The 14922-nt window shown below is 40.4% G+C and overlaps 1 protein-coding gene across 5 annotated transcripts in view; it reads right to left on the reverse strand.

The window, feature by feature from the left end:
• Nucleotides 1-14922, reverse strand: part of setd5 (SET domain containing 5) — a 43516-nt gene that overhangs the window by 16343 nt on the left and 12251 nt on the right. For 2 of the 5 annotated variants that reach the window (XM_037099908.1, XM_037099910.1), the window contains exons 2-8: nucleotides 4983-5243; nucleotides 2492-2594; nucleotides 1840-2069; nucleotides 1165-1220; nucleotides 869-1056; nucleotides 618-656; nucleotides 225-515 (exon numbers count right to left, since the gene is read on the reverse strand). In XM_037099908.1, the coding sequence (XP_036955803.1) occupies nucleotides 225-515; nucleotides 618-656; nucleotides 869-1056; nucleotides 1165-1220; nucleotides 1840-2069; nucleotides 2492-2594; nucleotides 4983-5053 (978 nt within the window). In that variant the 5' untranslated portion in view covers nucleotides 5054-5243. Of the gene's footprint in view, nucleotides 1-224; nucleotides 516-617; nucleotides 657-868; nucleotides 1057-1164; nucleotides 1221-1839; nucleotides 2100-2491; nucleotides 2595-4982; nucleotides 5244-6248; nucleotides 6268-14922 lie in introns of those variants that run through there. The other 3 variants (XM_037099905.1, XM_037099909.1, XM_037099907.1) reach the window with 2 other exon arrangements.

Consider the following 14922-nt stretch of genomic DNA (forward strand, 5'->3'; position numbering starts at 1 on the left):
AGGATCAGGCTGAAGCAAGTGATGTCTTGTCTTGGACAGGCTTTCTTGCTCTAATTTGATCTACTCAGTTAAAAAAATCAGTTCTATAATTTGTTACTTTATGCTTAGTTTTTATAGGCTAGTTGCAATTTTACATTGCTACAGTTGCATTGTGACATAAGCTGAATCAACATATTGTTTTGTTGATAGTGCAGTTGTGAGTTTGAATCAGGACTGTGGCTGACCTGCATCTGTGAGCCCAGCACTGTGTTGTTACAAGCCAGCTCAGTGCGGTTGATGGTATCCATGGTGACAACTGAGGTGTGGATCTGTGTAGAGGAAGGAGGTGTTGTGGCGCCACTTTCAGCCTTTGAGACAGGGGTGCCTGTGGCGCAGTGAAGCTGAAGAAGTGTCTGGACATCAGCGCTGTACTGGTTGGCTAGAGCCTCCTCATACTGGTCCGTCCACTGGCGGATCCTGCTCTCCCATCCCTCTACTGTGTTTTCATCCAACACGTTGGCCTCTGTTGTTGAGTTCTAGGCAGAACAAACAAATAGACAAGGTCTTGACACAAGTTTTTCTTTACCCAAAAGGAGACGCATGATTGAAAATAAATGTCTGGTTAACTCCAGTCTCACCTTCATCCTCATGGACTTCCTTGAACCCTCTCTGAAAGCCTGAAAGAGGGAAAATGAACCCAATTCAATACATGGACAGCCACTTTTCTCTAATCAAAAACAAAACTGACCTATTCCTAATATGACAATATAGTACCAAAAAGATAAAACTTCCATCACACAGATCTTAACATTTATTAATTCCTTCACTTTGTCAATTGTTATTTGCTAGACTCACTCTTAACCACTCCACTTCCCTACAGTTTGCTCACCTTGACTTTCTTGCCCTTTGGTGTTCCACGGGCCTTCTCTATACTCTTCTTCCTCTTTTTTGATTTGCTTCTTTTGACCCGGTTGACAGTAAGTTTGATGCTGGTTGGCGTATGCTGGGTGGCGGTGTAGGAGATGGTGGAGGGTGACACCTCTTCATCACCACTCTCAGTGGCGCTGCTCTCTCCCGCTTTTCAAAAAACAAACAAAAAAATCATCACATGAGAATATTCATTCTTAATTTATATGAGACTTGACATTAGACTTGAAATTAATGTAGCAAGACAAAACAATGAACCTGAGACATTTTCCGTTTTTCTGTGTTGGCCTTCTCCTTTCCTCCTGTCTAGTCCCCTGCAACAAAAAAAGGCAATAAAACACATCAGCACATAATTTTAAATAGGCTATGATTCAAATGATCTCAGCAACAAAATTTCTATCTGACCAGGCAGAAAGCTAAACCTTTTAACTGACTTTTGCAAATGGTAGTAGATTCTGCAAGCCTAACATTTTAGAGAGGATTGTTAATCAAGCCTAAGGTTTGGTCACAGTTGAGGTTTAGAAACAGTGATAATTGACCATTGTGCGGGGTTTCACATCATGTTTAAGAATATTAAGTTTGACCAAAGTAAGTATTGTATCTACAAAATAAAATAAATTCCACTGCAATCTCAACACAGTGGATGTTATTTAATAACATAGTTTATCATTTAAAAGCTGTCTTAAGGGGAAACAGAGCTTTGATCCCACCATTATCATTTGCAGTTTTAAAACCAGGAGATATGATACACAATTTAATAACACATTTTAATAATAACTAAGCCTTAAGGGGTGTACTACTCTTCTCAATGGCAGAGCAGTGTTTTGCTCTCCTTTCTCAAAAAATTCCAAAACTTTGTCTGATCGTTCCATGTTTGTGCCTGATACTGTTTATGCTCCAGCATCCAGACTGGGCAGGTTTTTCATCTCTCACCTGCAGTTGTCACATTTGATTAGCAGGCCATCCGAAGTCAGGCTGCAGTGACACCAGCTGGCCATCGCACCGTCCTCCTCTGAGGAGCTGTCGCTGTCAGCCGAGTTTTCCTCAGGTTCATGATAGCGGGAGGCGTGTACCACGCCATTGAGATCCAGACGGGGAATGATGGTTTGGGAGAGCGGGGAGGCGGGTGGGGTGGGGGGAGGGGGTGCGCCATAGTTGTGATCCTGACAACACACAACGGAAGACTGTTGCATCTTCAAACAACGGGTGTTCAGGCAAAAAAGGGAAACGGAAAATGGAGACGAATGAAAATGAGGGCAACAAAACAGGTATGTGAAACAGTACAGTTGTTAATAACGGAAGTAGTTTGTGGTTACAGAAGACTAAAAGTAGGATAGACATTCATGTACTTGAAACTAGAAGCACTATCAGTCCTTAGTTTAACACTTGCTGTTTCATTTTAATTGAACAAGGAACTTGAAAAGTTTAGAAAACAAGAAAAGATTGGACGGATTAACTGAGTTACTACTTTAGCTTTTAAATTGCTTGTAACTTATCCTTGATTAATAGAGATTACTACCAATTTCATACAATTAGACATGCTATGATTAGAACTGATGACTAGAAAAGAACTGTATGAACTCACAGCATATGGTAGTCCCCGATACCCATGACTCTGTGCGCTCCCACAGCTGTGGTTGTTGTAGTTTTTCTCATTCACGGCAGGGCTTGCTTCAACTGACTCAGGGCTGGAAAGTACAAAAAAAATGTATTATTTGAAGGAATACTAATTAAACAGGAATTGTATCTATAAAACAGTGCATACTTTCCATCTACTTTACAAGAGCTCTTATGCAAACAACAGTTTTAATAAAATAGAACAGTCACTAGGTGGCACCAAGACCCTGAATTTACTCTCTAGCCAGGGAAGACAGCAATTTAGGAAATGGAATGTGGGCGCCATTATGTTATGCAACTTCTTTCGGCCTTTAACTGGGGTCTCAGACAGTGAAGAACCTTGCCTTCCATCCCCTGCTACTCTATTTCTGGAGCAACCTTTAATGTCAATAGAATCAAAATGACAAAATGTTATATTATAGAGCCTAGATTTAGATTCAGCAGAGGATGTGTTTTCTTGTGTGTTAGAATCAATCCTACTGACTGAGATTTGGGAAGACTAAAAAGTATAAATTATTAGCTGATAAATAATAAGCCTGATATTTGGAAATTTATGTTACCAGCTTTTTATCCGTATAGGTGAACGTCTAGCCGATAAATTGCCTTCATTGATGTACAGCATGTACACACTCTGATCACTAGTTAAATACAGAGTAGAAGATAAAGCTGTTGGGGAATAGGAACAAGTGCAACAAGCTGCTGTCGTGCTCATGACATCAAACTGCTGCACCTGTGTAGACTAGAGAGAAACATGTTGTCACAGGTGTGGCCATTTTATACAGTTTATACAACGGATTGTAATGTATAATACATTTACCACAGGGGTTCAGACAAAAGGAACAAAGTCTGTTATAACAACAAATCTTATCAGAGCTACCCAATACTACATCCTCCAATTTTGAGCACTGCATCTGAGCCTTTTTCCTCCTCTGGTATAAATAAGCTACAAGTTAGAAACTTACAGCTCAAATACAAAAAAGCTAAATTACTGGTTATCTTATTGTGTTTATCGTTTTTTTTTTAATAAGAAAGAACCTACCATTGCTGCTTTTGTGAGCATTCTGGGCAACAAGTGAGTGGTTAGTGACTGCCATCATAACACACTGTACAAAAATTACAAATTTTAAATGTTCTCTTTTTAAGTGTTTCCCTGATAAATAGTCAGTCTAAAGGTCTGCTGACACCCCAAGTTCTGAAAAAAGAACAAGTTAATGACTGCCTGTTTTAATATTCTGTAAAAACAGTCACATAGTTGTGTGATTTAACTTTTCTTAGTTTCAGTTGCTGTAGTGTTTTCAATATTGGTTATCAATTAATATTTGCTCTACATGTTTACAAAGAATTTGTAGTGAATGTTTTTGGAAGTTACTTGTTTAATTGTCTTGTGAAATGTGGTCTCTCAATTGTGGTTGAGAAATACACAGTTACAGTGACACACAGACTTGGGTTAAACCATCTGGGCAGATTTGATAAGAAAACAATAAATGTGAAATAGAGACTTAACATTAGGTGACTTAACACCAACAAAGTTTTCATTCTCTCTCCAACATATCACAAAGAAACAACTCCTGACTTAATACACTACTTGGTGTGCTCTCTGATGGCAGGCATCTTAAATTATGATGTTACAATGTTACAAGGCTCAATGACTTTTAGAGTGTCTGCAATGGATGTTGGTATCATAGACATAATATACGTAGACGCCTCATGGCGTGCTAGAACATAATCCCGAGACGCTGCCATCTTGGTTGGGTCTTCTCACTGTAGGCTAGCACCAGATTCAATTGGAATCAACGGAGAGCGAGCAACTGTGACCATATTTTGTGCAGTTTATGGTTGCAATAACCGGCGCAGTGTTGTTACCACATCGCGGGGGATTACCTTTTTTTTTTTTTTTTAAACAATCTTTGTGACAGCGTCCTGTATCATAACTAAAACTCTGCCGTTTGTGTGAAAATCTGGTAAAAATTCGGGAGGTTATGATTATTTTAGTTGTGGATACACCTTCTTCAGTAGAAATAAATGCAGGGGGGTCGCACTGGAGACCCATCCAAGATGGTGGCCATGCTGATACGTCAGCTCCAATAGGCAGCGTCAGTCAATGAGGCGTCTACGTATATTATGTTTATGGTTGGTATCATCCGTTGGCCCAACCCTACTCTTTTCTAACTTCAGCATTCATTTTTTGGTAGTTTTTGTTTGTTTATTTGGATTTGCATGAGCAACTGCGTTACAGCACTTATTTAGGTGGTGCAGATAAGCAGGTGGACAAAGCAATTTGTTTACAACTTAAGACATTGCATGTTTTGCTTGAGCCAGATGTTTCCATATCCAAGATATCAGCAAATAGGTTGGAGTGTAGAGAAAGACAACCAAAATAAGACCTGGGTTGTTAATGCACAGATATTTTCGTCAAGAAAAAAAAAAAAAGTCCCACACAGCTGGTAGCGGCTACTTACTCTGATCCAGCAGCCATATCTGAGTAAGACGTTTCAGGTGTAGTGACTCCCAGCGCGATTACTATGCTCATGACGTCCAGCACAGCGGCGCGTGGGAGGGGGGGAAGAGGGGGGAGGGGGAGGGGGAGGGGAGGGACAGGATGGGATGGGGGGAGGAGGAGAGGTAAACAGAAGAATCACAGGGTCCTGACTAGAGCAGCTGACCACTCCAGAGGTGGGGCGCCACCGAGCCGTAGGCCACGGCTCACGGTCATGAGGGACCTTAGGAGAGAGGTTAACAGGCAGAGAGACAGATTTAGTCAGTAGTTGATTCAGTTATTAGAATTTGGAAGCAATATTAGAAATTGGAAGAAATAAAATCAAAAATCCTTAAAAACAAGAACAAAACAACAACCACACATAGAGCATGATCAATTTTTTAGATGGCGAGGAGTAGCAACAGCACACGATTCCTGCATTGAAAGGATAGTGAGAATGGTGTTACTGTTTCTGGAACCTGAAGGTAAGCACTCCCAATGGAACCTCAGTGAACTTTCTCCCAGAAAACACTATCTCATTGTTTACTGATGCGATTATATTAGATTTAGATTAACGGGTGGAAATATGAATGCATAAAAAAAACAAAACACGTAGAGCTGGGCGATATACCGGTTCACATCGAATACCGGTGTATATTTTCGTTACAATATGAATTTTTAATATACCCCCATACAGGTGAATTTGATTACACAACATTCCAAACGCTACGCTGCGCCGCACGACACTGTTTCAGACCGGACCATTTTCAATGTTGCGCTTCTAAACAGGCGTGGTGAAACTGCGAGGCGTGGTGAGGGTAAACAGTAGAGCTCTGGTGTTACGTTAGGGTGAAGATGGCTAGGATAGACATTGTAGTTAATGATCTCATCCACGGATGGAGGTTTAACATCGAAGTGTGTTTGACTGTGGAGGTGAGAATATGGGCCACGGGTCAATAATCAAGTAAATCTATCAAGTGTCGCCACAGTTCTTCCAATGCATATGTTGTAGGTCACTGTTCACACCCAACTTCACGTCACATCACATGTATATGGCAACCCTAGTTAAGTGGCGGCTTTTTGGGAAAGAGGGAATATTAAACCTCCCTTTTAGATAGATAGATACAAAAAATACCTTCATATACCGTGAAACCGTTAGAATTTTTAAAAGTACCTTGATATACATTTTTGGTCATACCGCCCAGCACTAAAACCACGGATGTTAAAGTTACATTGTGTGCTGTCACACCTCTGTGGTTCCGCGATGCCTGCATGCTGTATGAAATGACACACTGGAGTGGCTTTAAGCTGGCACTGCTTGGCTCAGTGTGAACAAAGAAAGGCGACATAAAGGCAATCCTTCTGTGCAGTGATGATGCGTCTCTCCGTGAATAGGGCTAGTCTATCAGTCCATTCAAATTGCACAAAACAGTGACCTGAAACTGACAACATAAGATGCAATTAAATTTAATCAGTTACACCACTGCCTCTCCTGCTATGATGCATCAAAATGTCTTGAATAGAAAGCTTATTGGCTATTCTCTTGAATGTATGCTAAAATCTACCTGTATACATTAAATTATACACAGCAGAGTTTGTTACTAAAACTGTTCTTCTATTGTATAATAAACAGAGTGACATCATTAAGACCATTAAACAAGAATAGGTCATCTTGGGAAGTGGTAAAAGTAAAAGATCAATGGCTGATCAATGGTCGAGATGGATGGCCCAGTTACTTAATTTATCTTAAAGGCGGAATTCCCAGTCACATTTTCTTTTAGAGCATTATTTTACAAAAAGGTTTCACACTACATCATCCTAAATCAAAATTATCCTTGGCACAGTTACTAGTTACTAGTAAAATAACTACTGAAGGGAAAATGAAGGCCAAAAAGGAAGTGAGGTCACATATAAACAAGGCTCGTGTAATAAAAGGTCACAACAGTTATCTCAGTTGAACATTGACAAAGGGTTGTCGAGTTCACAAAATCCCAACACAGGAATCCATCTTCTACACACCTGATCAGGACCCAAATTTGCTGACTCATGTTGACAATTAAGTCTTTTACGTGACACTATAAGAGAGCTTTCATCTGACTGCATCTAAAATGACAACTTCGTGAGTACATGATGTCTCTCATGCATACAGAGGATTTCAGCATGGGGAAGGGGGGGGGGGCTATTCAAGGAAAAGAAAATCAAACAGGGGCTTTATAGCTCATCTTACATTCAGGCTCCCATCAGGACGCACTAACAAAGGGAACCAGCAGGAGGCGCATTCCTTCCAGACACCAGGAGGGGTGAGTCATCGAACATGAGGCCCGACCCTCTTGTCATGTGACCACACTCCTCTGAAACGTTGACCCACACTCCTCTGCTCTTACTGGTTCTCTCTTCCTCTCTGTCCTCCCTGCTTGCTCACTTGCCCAGCCGCCAAGTCAGACGCAGGGCCAGAGACAGCAGCCACGGCTGCAGAAAGAAACAGGCCCTCTTGAGCTCTGTTCACATGCTGACGAGAGAATTTGGCTTATTGCAAGGTCATTCCCCGGGCAGACACACAGAAGTCTGTTACCTTATAAACACCAGAGTGATCAGATTCACCACAAGCACATGTCCAAAAAAATAAAAGCCTCGCTTAGACAACAAAACAATGACATTACAACATTCAAACAGAGGCTAGTTCAGTAGTAAAGAGTCACAGTAACAGGATGCATAACATTTCTCTAGTGGCCCCCTGGCTGCAGCAACTGCTGCCCTTGATCTCCAGCACCAAGGCAACCACACCAAGGCTGGGGACTTTCAACAATGTCAAGGTCAGTTCAGCCGTCCTCACTGTCAAATGGAGAATGTCAGCCCCATCCAGTTGGATCCAGCTACACACACACACACACACTGGTAGGTAGCAACAAGGACTGTCAGCTAGCCTTTGTTTACAAAAGCAGGTAACATTCTGCTACAACTCCAAGGGCCGCAATGAGAACAGAGACATACAGGTGGGAATATACAGAGACAGATAGTGCATTGTGGATAAGAACAATTCCTCTCATTAAATACATCAAGAAATAAACATGAAACGGGACATGAAGGCATAAAGGGTTACAGATTTGTAACATACAAAGACATGATGACATGGAGTGGATCCCATGGTGCCCTATTCAGAGCTTTTTTTAATAAACCACTGGCTGTTTAAAACCCCTAGGAAAGACCGCTGTCTCACACAAATAGCCACCTCACTCCTACCCAACTTGCAAAGGGAGTCACTATTTGAGCCTCTTCCAAATGAACCAGACGATGAACCACCGAGGTAAATTCCATACGAAGAAGAGAAGCCTTTCTTAAACTCCCTTCTCCTCCTCCCCAACAACCTCCCTCCCTTCCTTGTTCGTTCCTCTACCCATGAATACCGGGCTCAAATTACCAGCAGGCTCAACAAAGTCTTTTCACTTCCACTAGAACAGAGGCCATTTTGGAAACAAGTCCAAGGGGGAGGGACATACACACAAAATGAACAGCAAAGGAGACCCGCTGTCTCTTATCATCTTTCAGATAACTATGTCTCCCCTTTTCTGTATCTTGTGCATAACAGATCTGACATTGTTACGCATGCAGATGTGCATTGAATTGCCCAAAGAAATACATTTGATAATCTTTAAATATCCAGCTGTGTCTGTATGTGTACGGTATTAAAGAACTACATTTCACATTAAGGCAGAAACAAATTCAGGCCATATGCACAGCAGTTCAAAGGCCTGAAGGCCACACCTTGGCTGAACACAGTTCAGCATAAAAAGTTTTGCAACGGTTAAATAACATAGTGGAAGAACAAAAACAGACATGTTGGGCACTTGCAGATACAGTGCCTACAGAAAGTATAGCCAACAACATGGACTCAATCAAATGGATTGGGGTTGTGAAAATATTTAAACTGAATTCATATTAAATCAAATACCAAACCAGCAAGACAGTTTTACCACTCCCAAGTGGAATATGAGAGCCGAGTCTCCATGAACGAAGAGTGTATAGGGGTGTAACCACGCCACGAGGAAGTGTGCTGGGCTTTGAAGACAATTTTTTTAATGGCCAAACCATGTTATAACAACAACAATGTGACGCAAATGGACCTATTCATAGTTTTCACGTGTTGTCTAGCTCCCAGGGAGGGCAAAAGATAATTTCCCACTGCCGGTCAGCATAGGAAGCAAGTGATACATTTTGTTTGGAACCAGTTCCATTTTGCCAAAATGTCAGATAGTTGTTGTTCTGTCAGATGCACTGACAAGCCTGTGCTATGCTTCTACCAAATTTCTGTCTGAACAAAGAAAACCCAGAGAGGAGGAGATTGTGGATTTGTGCCATAAGTAGGCCTGTCACGATAATCAGTTAAATCATATGATAAATAAAAATGAGCTCGATAATTTTGCCGGCCTAGATCATTTCCATTTGCATGCTTGTTTGTTTTCCTCATGTCTCTCACATGAACCCTCTTGTCAGTCTCTCCTTCCCTCTGGGTGGGGGAGGCAGGGCCCAGCTCCTGACATAACACAGAGTGCAGCATGAGAGCCCGCTGAGGAGTTGCAAGCCAGAGGTAACGCTAGTTGAGATTTGACGGAATAAATGGCTTCAAAGCCGAACGCAACAGCTGCACTGTGGGAGCACTTCGGAATCAAACCAAATGACCGTGGCGAACCACGTAACCTGGACAAGCCAATATGTCACATTTGTTGTAAAACAGTAGCAACCAAAAGCAGCAATACGACAAAAATGCATCTGCACCTAAAGCATAATCATCTGATGCAGTTTTCCCAGCTGGGAAAAAAAATTACAACTAAAGCTACAGGGGTCCGTCTCCATCTTTCCGACAGTCCACAATCACTGGGGTGTTTAGTCGACAAACAAAATTCTTACAGGACAATGCAAAATGGTGTGCACTCACAGTGTAGTTCGCTACATCGCTAAAGAGATGCAGCTCTTTAATACCATCGAAAAGCCGGCATTTCAACAAAAGCTGTAAACATTTGACAGCCAGTACAAATTGCCTGGGAGAACATACGTGTCACAAACGGCAATTCCATAACTGTACAGCGTCAAACACCACATACTAAAGGGTTAGGGTTATTGTTTTTGGTTGTGTGTAATTCAAGTGCAATTTTTGCCAACAGAGACTTAGAGTCCTTTTTATTTAAGGTTGTTTTGTTTATTTACTTTGGATATTCAAAATGTCTTTGCATTCCAATTCCAATGTTAAACATTCTGAAGAAATAAAAGGTTACTGATCTTTGAAAGGATGAACTTGCATTAATATGCCATTATCATTATATTAGTTGAAAAATGGTCTGAAAACAACAATATTATTGTTTATCGCAATCATTTCATTTATTGTCCAGCAAAATTTGTTATTATGACAGGCCTAGCCATAAGACGTACCTCTGTTCTCAAGGAAAGCAAACAATGACAGCTGTCCAAATACATATGTATTTCCATGCGATGATTTGGAAATCCCTTTACACCTTGTGTGTACTCAAGCTAGTGTTTAGACTGATAAACTTTGTTGGTGATGCTGTTAATTAGCATGTATCTTATATATATATATATATATATATATATATATATATATATATATATATATATATATATATATATATATATATATATATATATATATATATATATATATATATATATATATATATATATATATATACATATATACATATATACATATATATACATACATATACATATACATATACATATACATATACACACACTGTCTGTACTTTTATAAGCTTTCCTGGCAGCAGTATAAGTTGAGGGGATTCTACAGGTAGGCACATGTCACCAAAGTTGAGCTCTGGCAGGGACATGGCGGCTTTAAGGGCTGAAATACTGCAGCAGGTGCTGTACATGCAGTACATGTCCACATCGTTCCTTTTCTAAGGTTGACAGGTGATCTAAATAACTATGCAAGGATAAATTTACTGGTTTTACCGACTCTCTACAGGAAGTCCAGTATGAGCTGCCATCTCAGTCTTCTGTTTTGCCATCCAGGTCAGCACATGGGTCACTTGACTGTAAAACTATGAATTCAAGACTTTTGACAAATGCCGGTTCAGTAGGTTTGCATAAAATCAAGTCCATTTAACAGTCTCCCCCAGACCGGCAATGTTGGAAAGCAACCCAACACTGACATACAGTCACCTCCAAAACTAAAGGAACAGCAACCCAATTCTTTTATTTTTGCTGTACACTGAAAACATATGGATTTTACGCCAAAAGATGAACATGAGACAAGTAGGGCTGTAACAACACACATATCGAAACTGAAATCATGACACTCAGATCCATGAACGTGTCTCACTGTGTGAGAATTGCGACACAACTTCCAGTCCTGATCCAGCCCTATGAGCTATAAGTAGCCCCTTTCACACAGAGATGCTGCATTAACACCACAGCGGTGGTTCACCAATTCTCCGCTGTTGGTAGTTCAGACAGAGCAAACCACCACTGGAGTAAAGATGAACCACTGTGTAATTCACACAGAAAGCTGGCGCTGCGGCTCCTAAAGAGACGTGACAGTACCGGCGTCCCCCCGTCAATCTAAATCTGTGGTGTAATTTATAATCATATGGATACTGTTTTAATGTTTTGTGACTGAGGTCCTGACCCACCAAACATCCTGGAAAGTAACAAAGTTACATTTTCGCTCTAAATTACATAATCGCCATCAGTAAACAGGTCACTGTCAGACTCTGTCACTCGCGAGGACGAAGGCTTTTTTCCAGGTGGAAGTTCACTTTAGTCTCGGTCAGGAGGGCTGACCAGCGGAGATTTTTTTCCATCATAAAAACTTGCTGAGTTACAGTTTTTTGCCAGTGCAGACACTATTTTTCATGCAGAAATGTGATGAGGAGTCCTTAGGACAGGTGGAAGGACAGATGGTTCTTCACCTACAGCTGCAGTATCTTTTTCCTCTCTATCAAAGACAGTTACTACGTTACCTTAATTTAGTTCTGTAAAATTGCTTTGTGGGACATTTCTCTTTATTCATTTGAGTGAGAGACCTTCAGTTTGCCAATACTGCCCCATCTGATAGTATCACATGAGTATCATATACAGAAGTTATTGAAATGTTACATAAATAAAGTTTATTTATTTATTTTCTTAAATCGAGGTTTGTATCGAACTGAGGGTAAAAAATTGTGATACAAACAGAGTCGTGAGTTTGGTGTATCATTACAGCCCTAGAGACAAGAGATCAGTACGTCAGCTTCCATTTCCATCAAGAGCTGTTAAAAAAAATTTGAAGATTTGATTGAGGCCACCCATTTTTCAAGTCAGCAAAATTCTTGGAACATTTTTTGCTGCACAGGTGTGTCCAATCACATTATTATTATTCAAACAATAAATAGCGTTCAATGTCTACTCTCAGTTTCAGCTTTGAGTTTTGCCATTGCAGACTAGTTATAGTAGTATAAAAAGGTATAACCAAAATGCAGACCAGAGAACTGTCCATGAGAGAAAAGTAAACCATTTTGAAACTGAGAGAAGATGGAAAATCAATCAGAGCTATTGCACACACATTGGCCCTAGCCAGTACAACCATTTGGAATGTCCTGAAGAAGAAAGAAACCACTGGTGTGCTCAGCAACAGATGTCTAACTAGTAGACGAAGGAAAACATCAGCAGCTGTTGACAAAACATTGTGAGAGCTGTTAAGAAAACCCCTAAAACAACTGTCAGTGACATCATCAAAAGCCTCTAGCAGGCAGGAGTGAAGGTAACAAAATCCACCCTCCACAGAATACTTCAGGAACAAAAGGTACAGAGGCTACACCAGAAGATAGGCTTGGATGGCTTCTTCTGGGATGGGCTCATTGATCTTCATTAATGATCTAACACATGAGGGCACATGCAGCAAAATAAATTCAGAAGTCTACACAAACATTTGGCTGCCAATTTAAAGACAGATGGAATCAAGGTGACTGAGAGATCCTATATCTTGCAGCAAGACAACGACCCAAAGCACACTACCAAAACAATCAAACATGAATGACAAAGGCTGCCATACAAAGTGCCAACTAAGCAATCCAGTGTCTTGCTGAAGGATACTGCAACATGCGGCTGGGGATCTGCACCAGCGACCTTCAGTTAAATAGGCAATGGGAAGATGGTCCGCTGCAGTTTCGAGCCTGTTGAGTGATAACTTCACTCTACATTTGTTACCTTATTTTTGAGAGGCAATGCTGGGAAGTGAATGACAACATCCCCAATCTCCTAATCTCTGTGAAAACAAGCGTATCATATAATGCCATATTTTAACCAAGTACTATTGCCAAAGATTGGATTCAAATTCACTTACATAATGGTTCAGAACAAAGCTGCTGAAAATAAATCCATAGTACAAGCAATAAAAGGGAAAACATCCAAAGGGATGAATTCCTTTCTATGCAGGCACTGAACATTGACAGACAGGTAGGCCATCCAGTCATTTAATTCAGGCCAAATTAAATGACTAAATGGCCTTTATTGAAATTAACTACTGTCAGGATGTTAAACATTATTCTGTTGCTGTCAAAGACTAATTCAGTATTAGCTGATTAATATCTGTAATTTGGTTGACCTACAATTTAATACTGTTGTGATGGCGAGTATGGCTATGTTCAGAACAAAAATCCCTAAGTCATGTTTGAAAAGTAAAAATGGAGTCTGTTTCAGAGCATTCTGTAGGTTATTCTGCTTCACCAACCTTCCAGCTAAACCAGGGTTCTACACTAGAGCCTGAGACTTTTCCTTGAATAGATGCTGAATATTTTAAAAATGTTATCAATACTGTATGTTTCTGTTAACAAAATCTAAAATCTTACTTTTTGACAAAAAGATCACATTGTTTTCAAACACAACCTCAGCCTGTCAAATGGTAAAAACAAGCACTTTTAGTGGGCATAATTTTGACCCTCAGAATTCCCCCACAGATTCATGTTGTGGCTTTCACAGTCGTGTTGTGGCTGCCAGCTGATACAATCAACTGGACTGATTCCAAACTCAAACATGTAAATATAGACCCCAGTTTAAAAATTACCGGAATTCAACTGTATGTGTTTGAGCTAAACTCCAGACTGGATCCTCTGTTAACGACAAACTGAGGTACAGCTGACAAACATGACTGGGTCAGACACACATTTGGTCACATTAAATAGTCTAGCAAAATCTATGAAATCTATTGATACCTATAGATGTTGAATATTTTAAGAATGGTATCAATACCAATTGTTGTCACTACTGAACAATCAGTACCAGCTGCATCTTTTGGTCTCCTCTCAGCAAGTTGACACATCCATTGCTGTCGTGCCACATAGCCCAACCTCCTCTAAAAATAAATCAACTTAGATGCCCTTTTTTATAAACACAAAGTAGACCAAGTCCATTTAGGGAGCATAACTGGTTGTGAATCAATTTCACCTGCCTTGGTAAAAAATATAAGTATCAATCAGTGTTTCCTCCAGTATTTTCTGATACTGTACTTATGTCATAGGCTCTCACACAGCTATCATGAACTCCACTGCATGGGCTTGGAATGAAGATTCGTCTACTATTGTAAAGAAAAACTAAGCCTATTTTTATTATTTGATTCAAGAGAGGAGTTATCTAAGTCAGAGTCCTGCGCGGGTGAAAAATAATGTACTGTGTCGGACACAGATGCGGATCGAATCGGACGCCTGGAGAGGCGGGTCGGGTTTTATGATTGCCATTTTCAAGGCGTCACTTATCATAATAATTATATTAGCGACACAAATGATAAGCATTTATATTTCATATGAGCTCATTCATGCATGCTTGCGCCCTCCCAGAACTCCCATTGCCCACGCTGGCTTACTTTGATTTTTAAAAAGTGCGTCCGTCCGATTTTCCCTTATTAATTTATA

This window comes from Acanthopagrus latus, chromosome 6 (genome assembly GCF_904848185.1).
Source record: "Acanthopagrus latus isolate v.2019 chromosome 6, fAcaLat1.1, whole genome shotgun sequence".
Lineage (NCBI taxonomy): Eukaryota > Metazoa > Chordata > Actinopteri > Spariformes > Sparidae > Acanthopagrus > Acanthopagrus latus.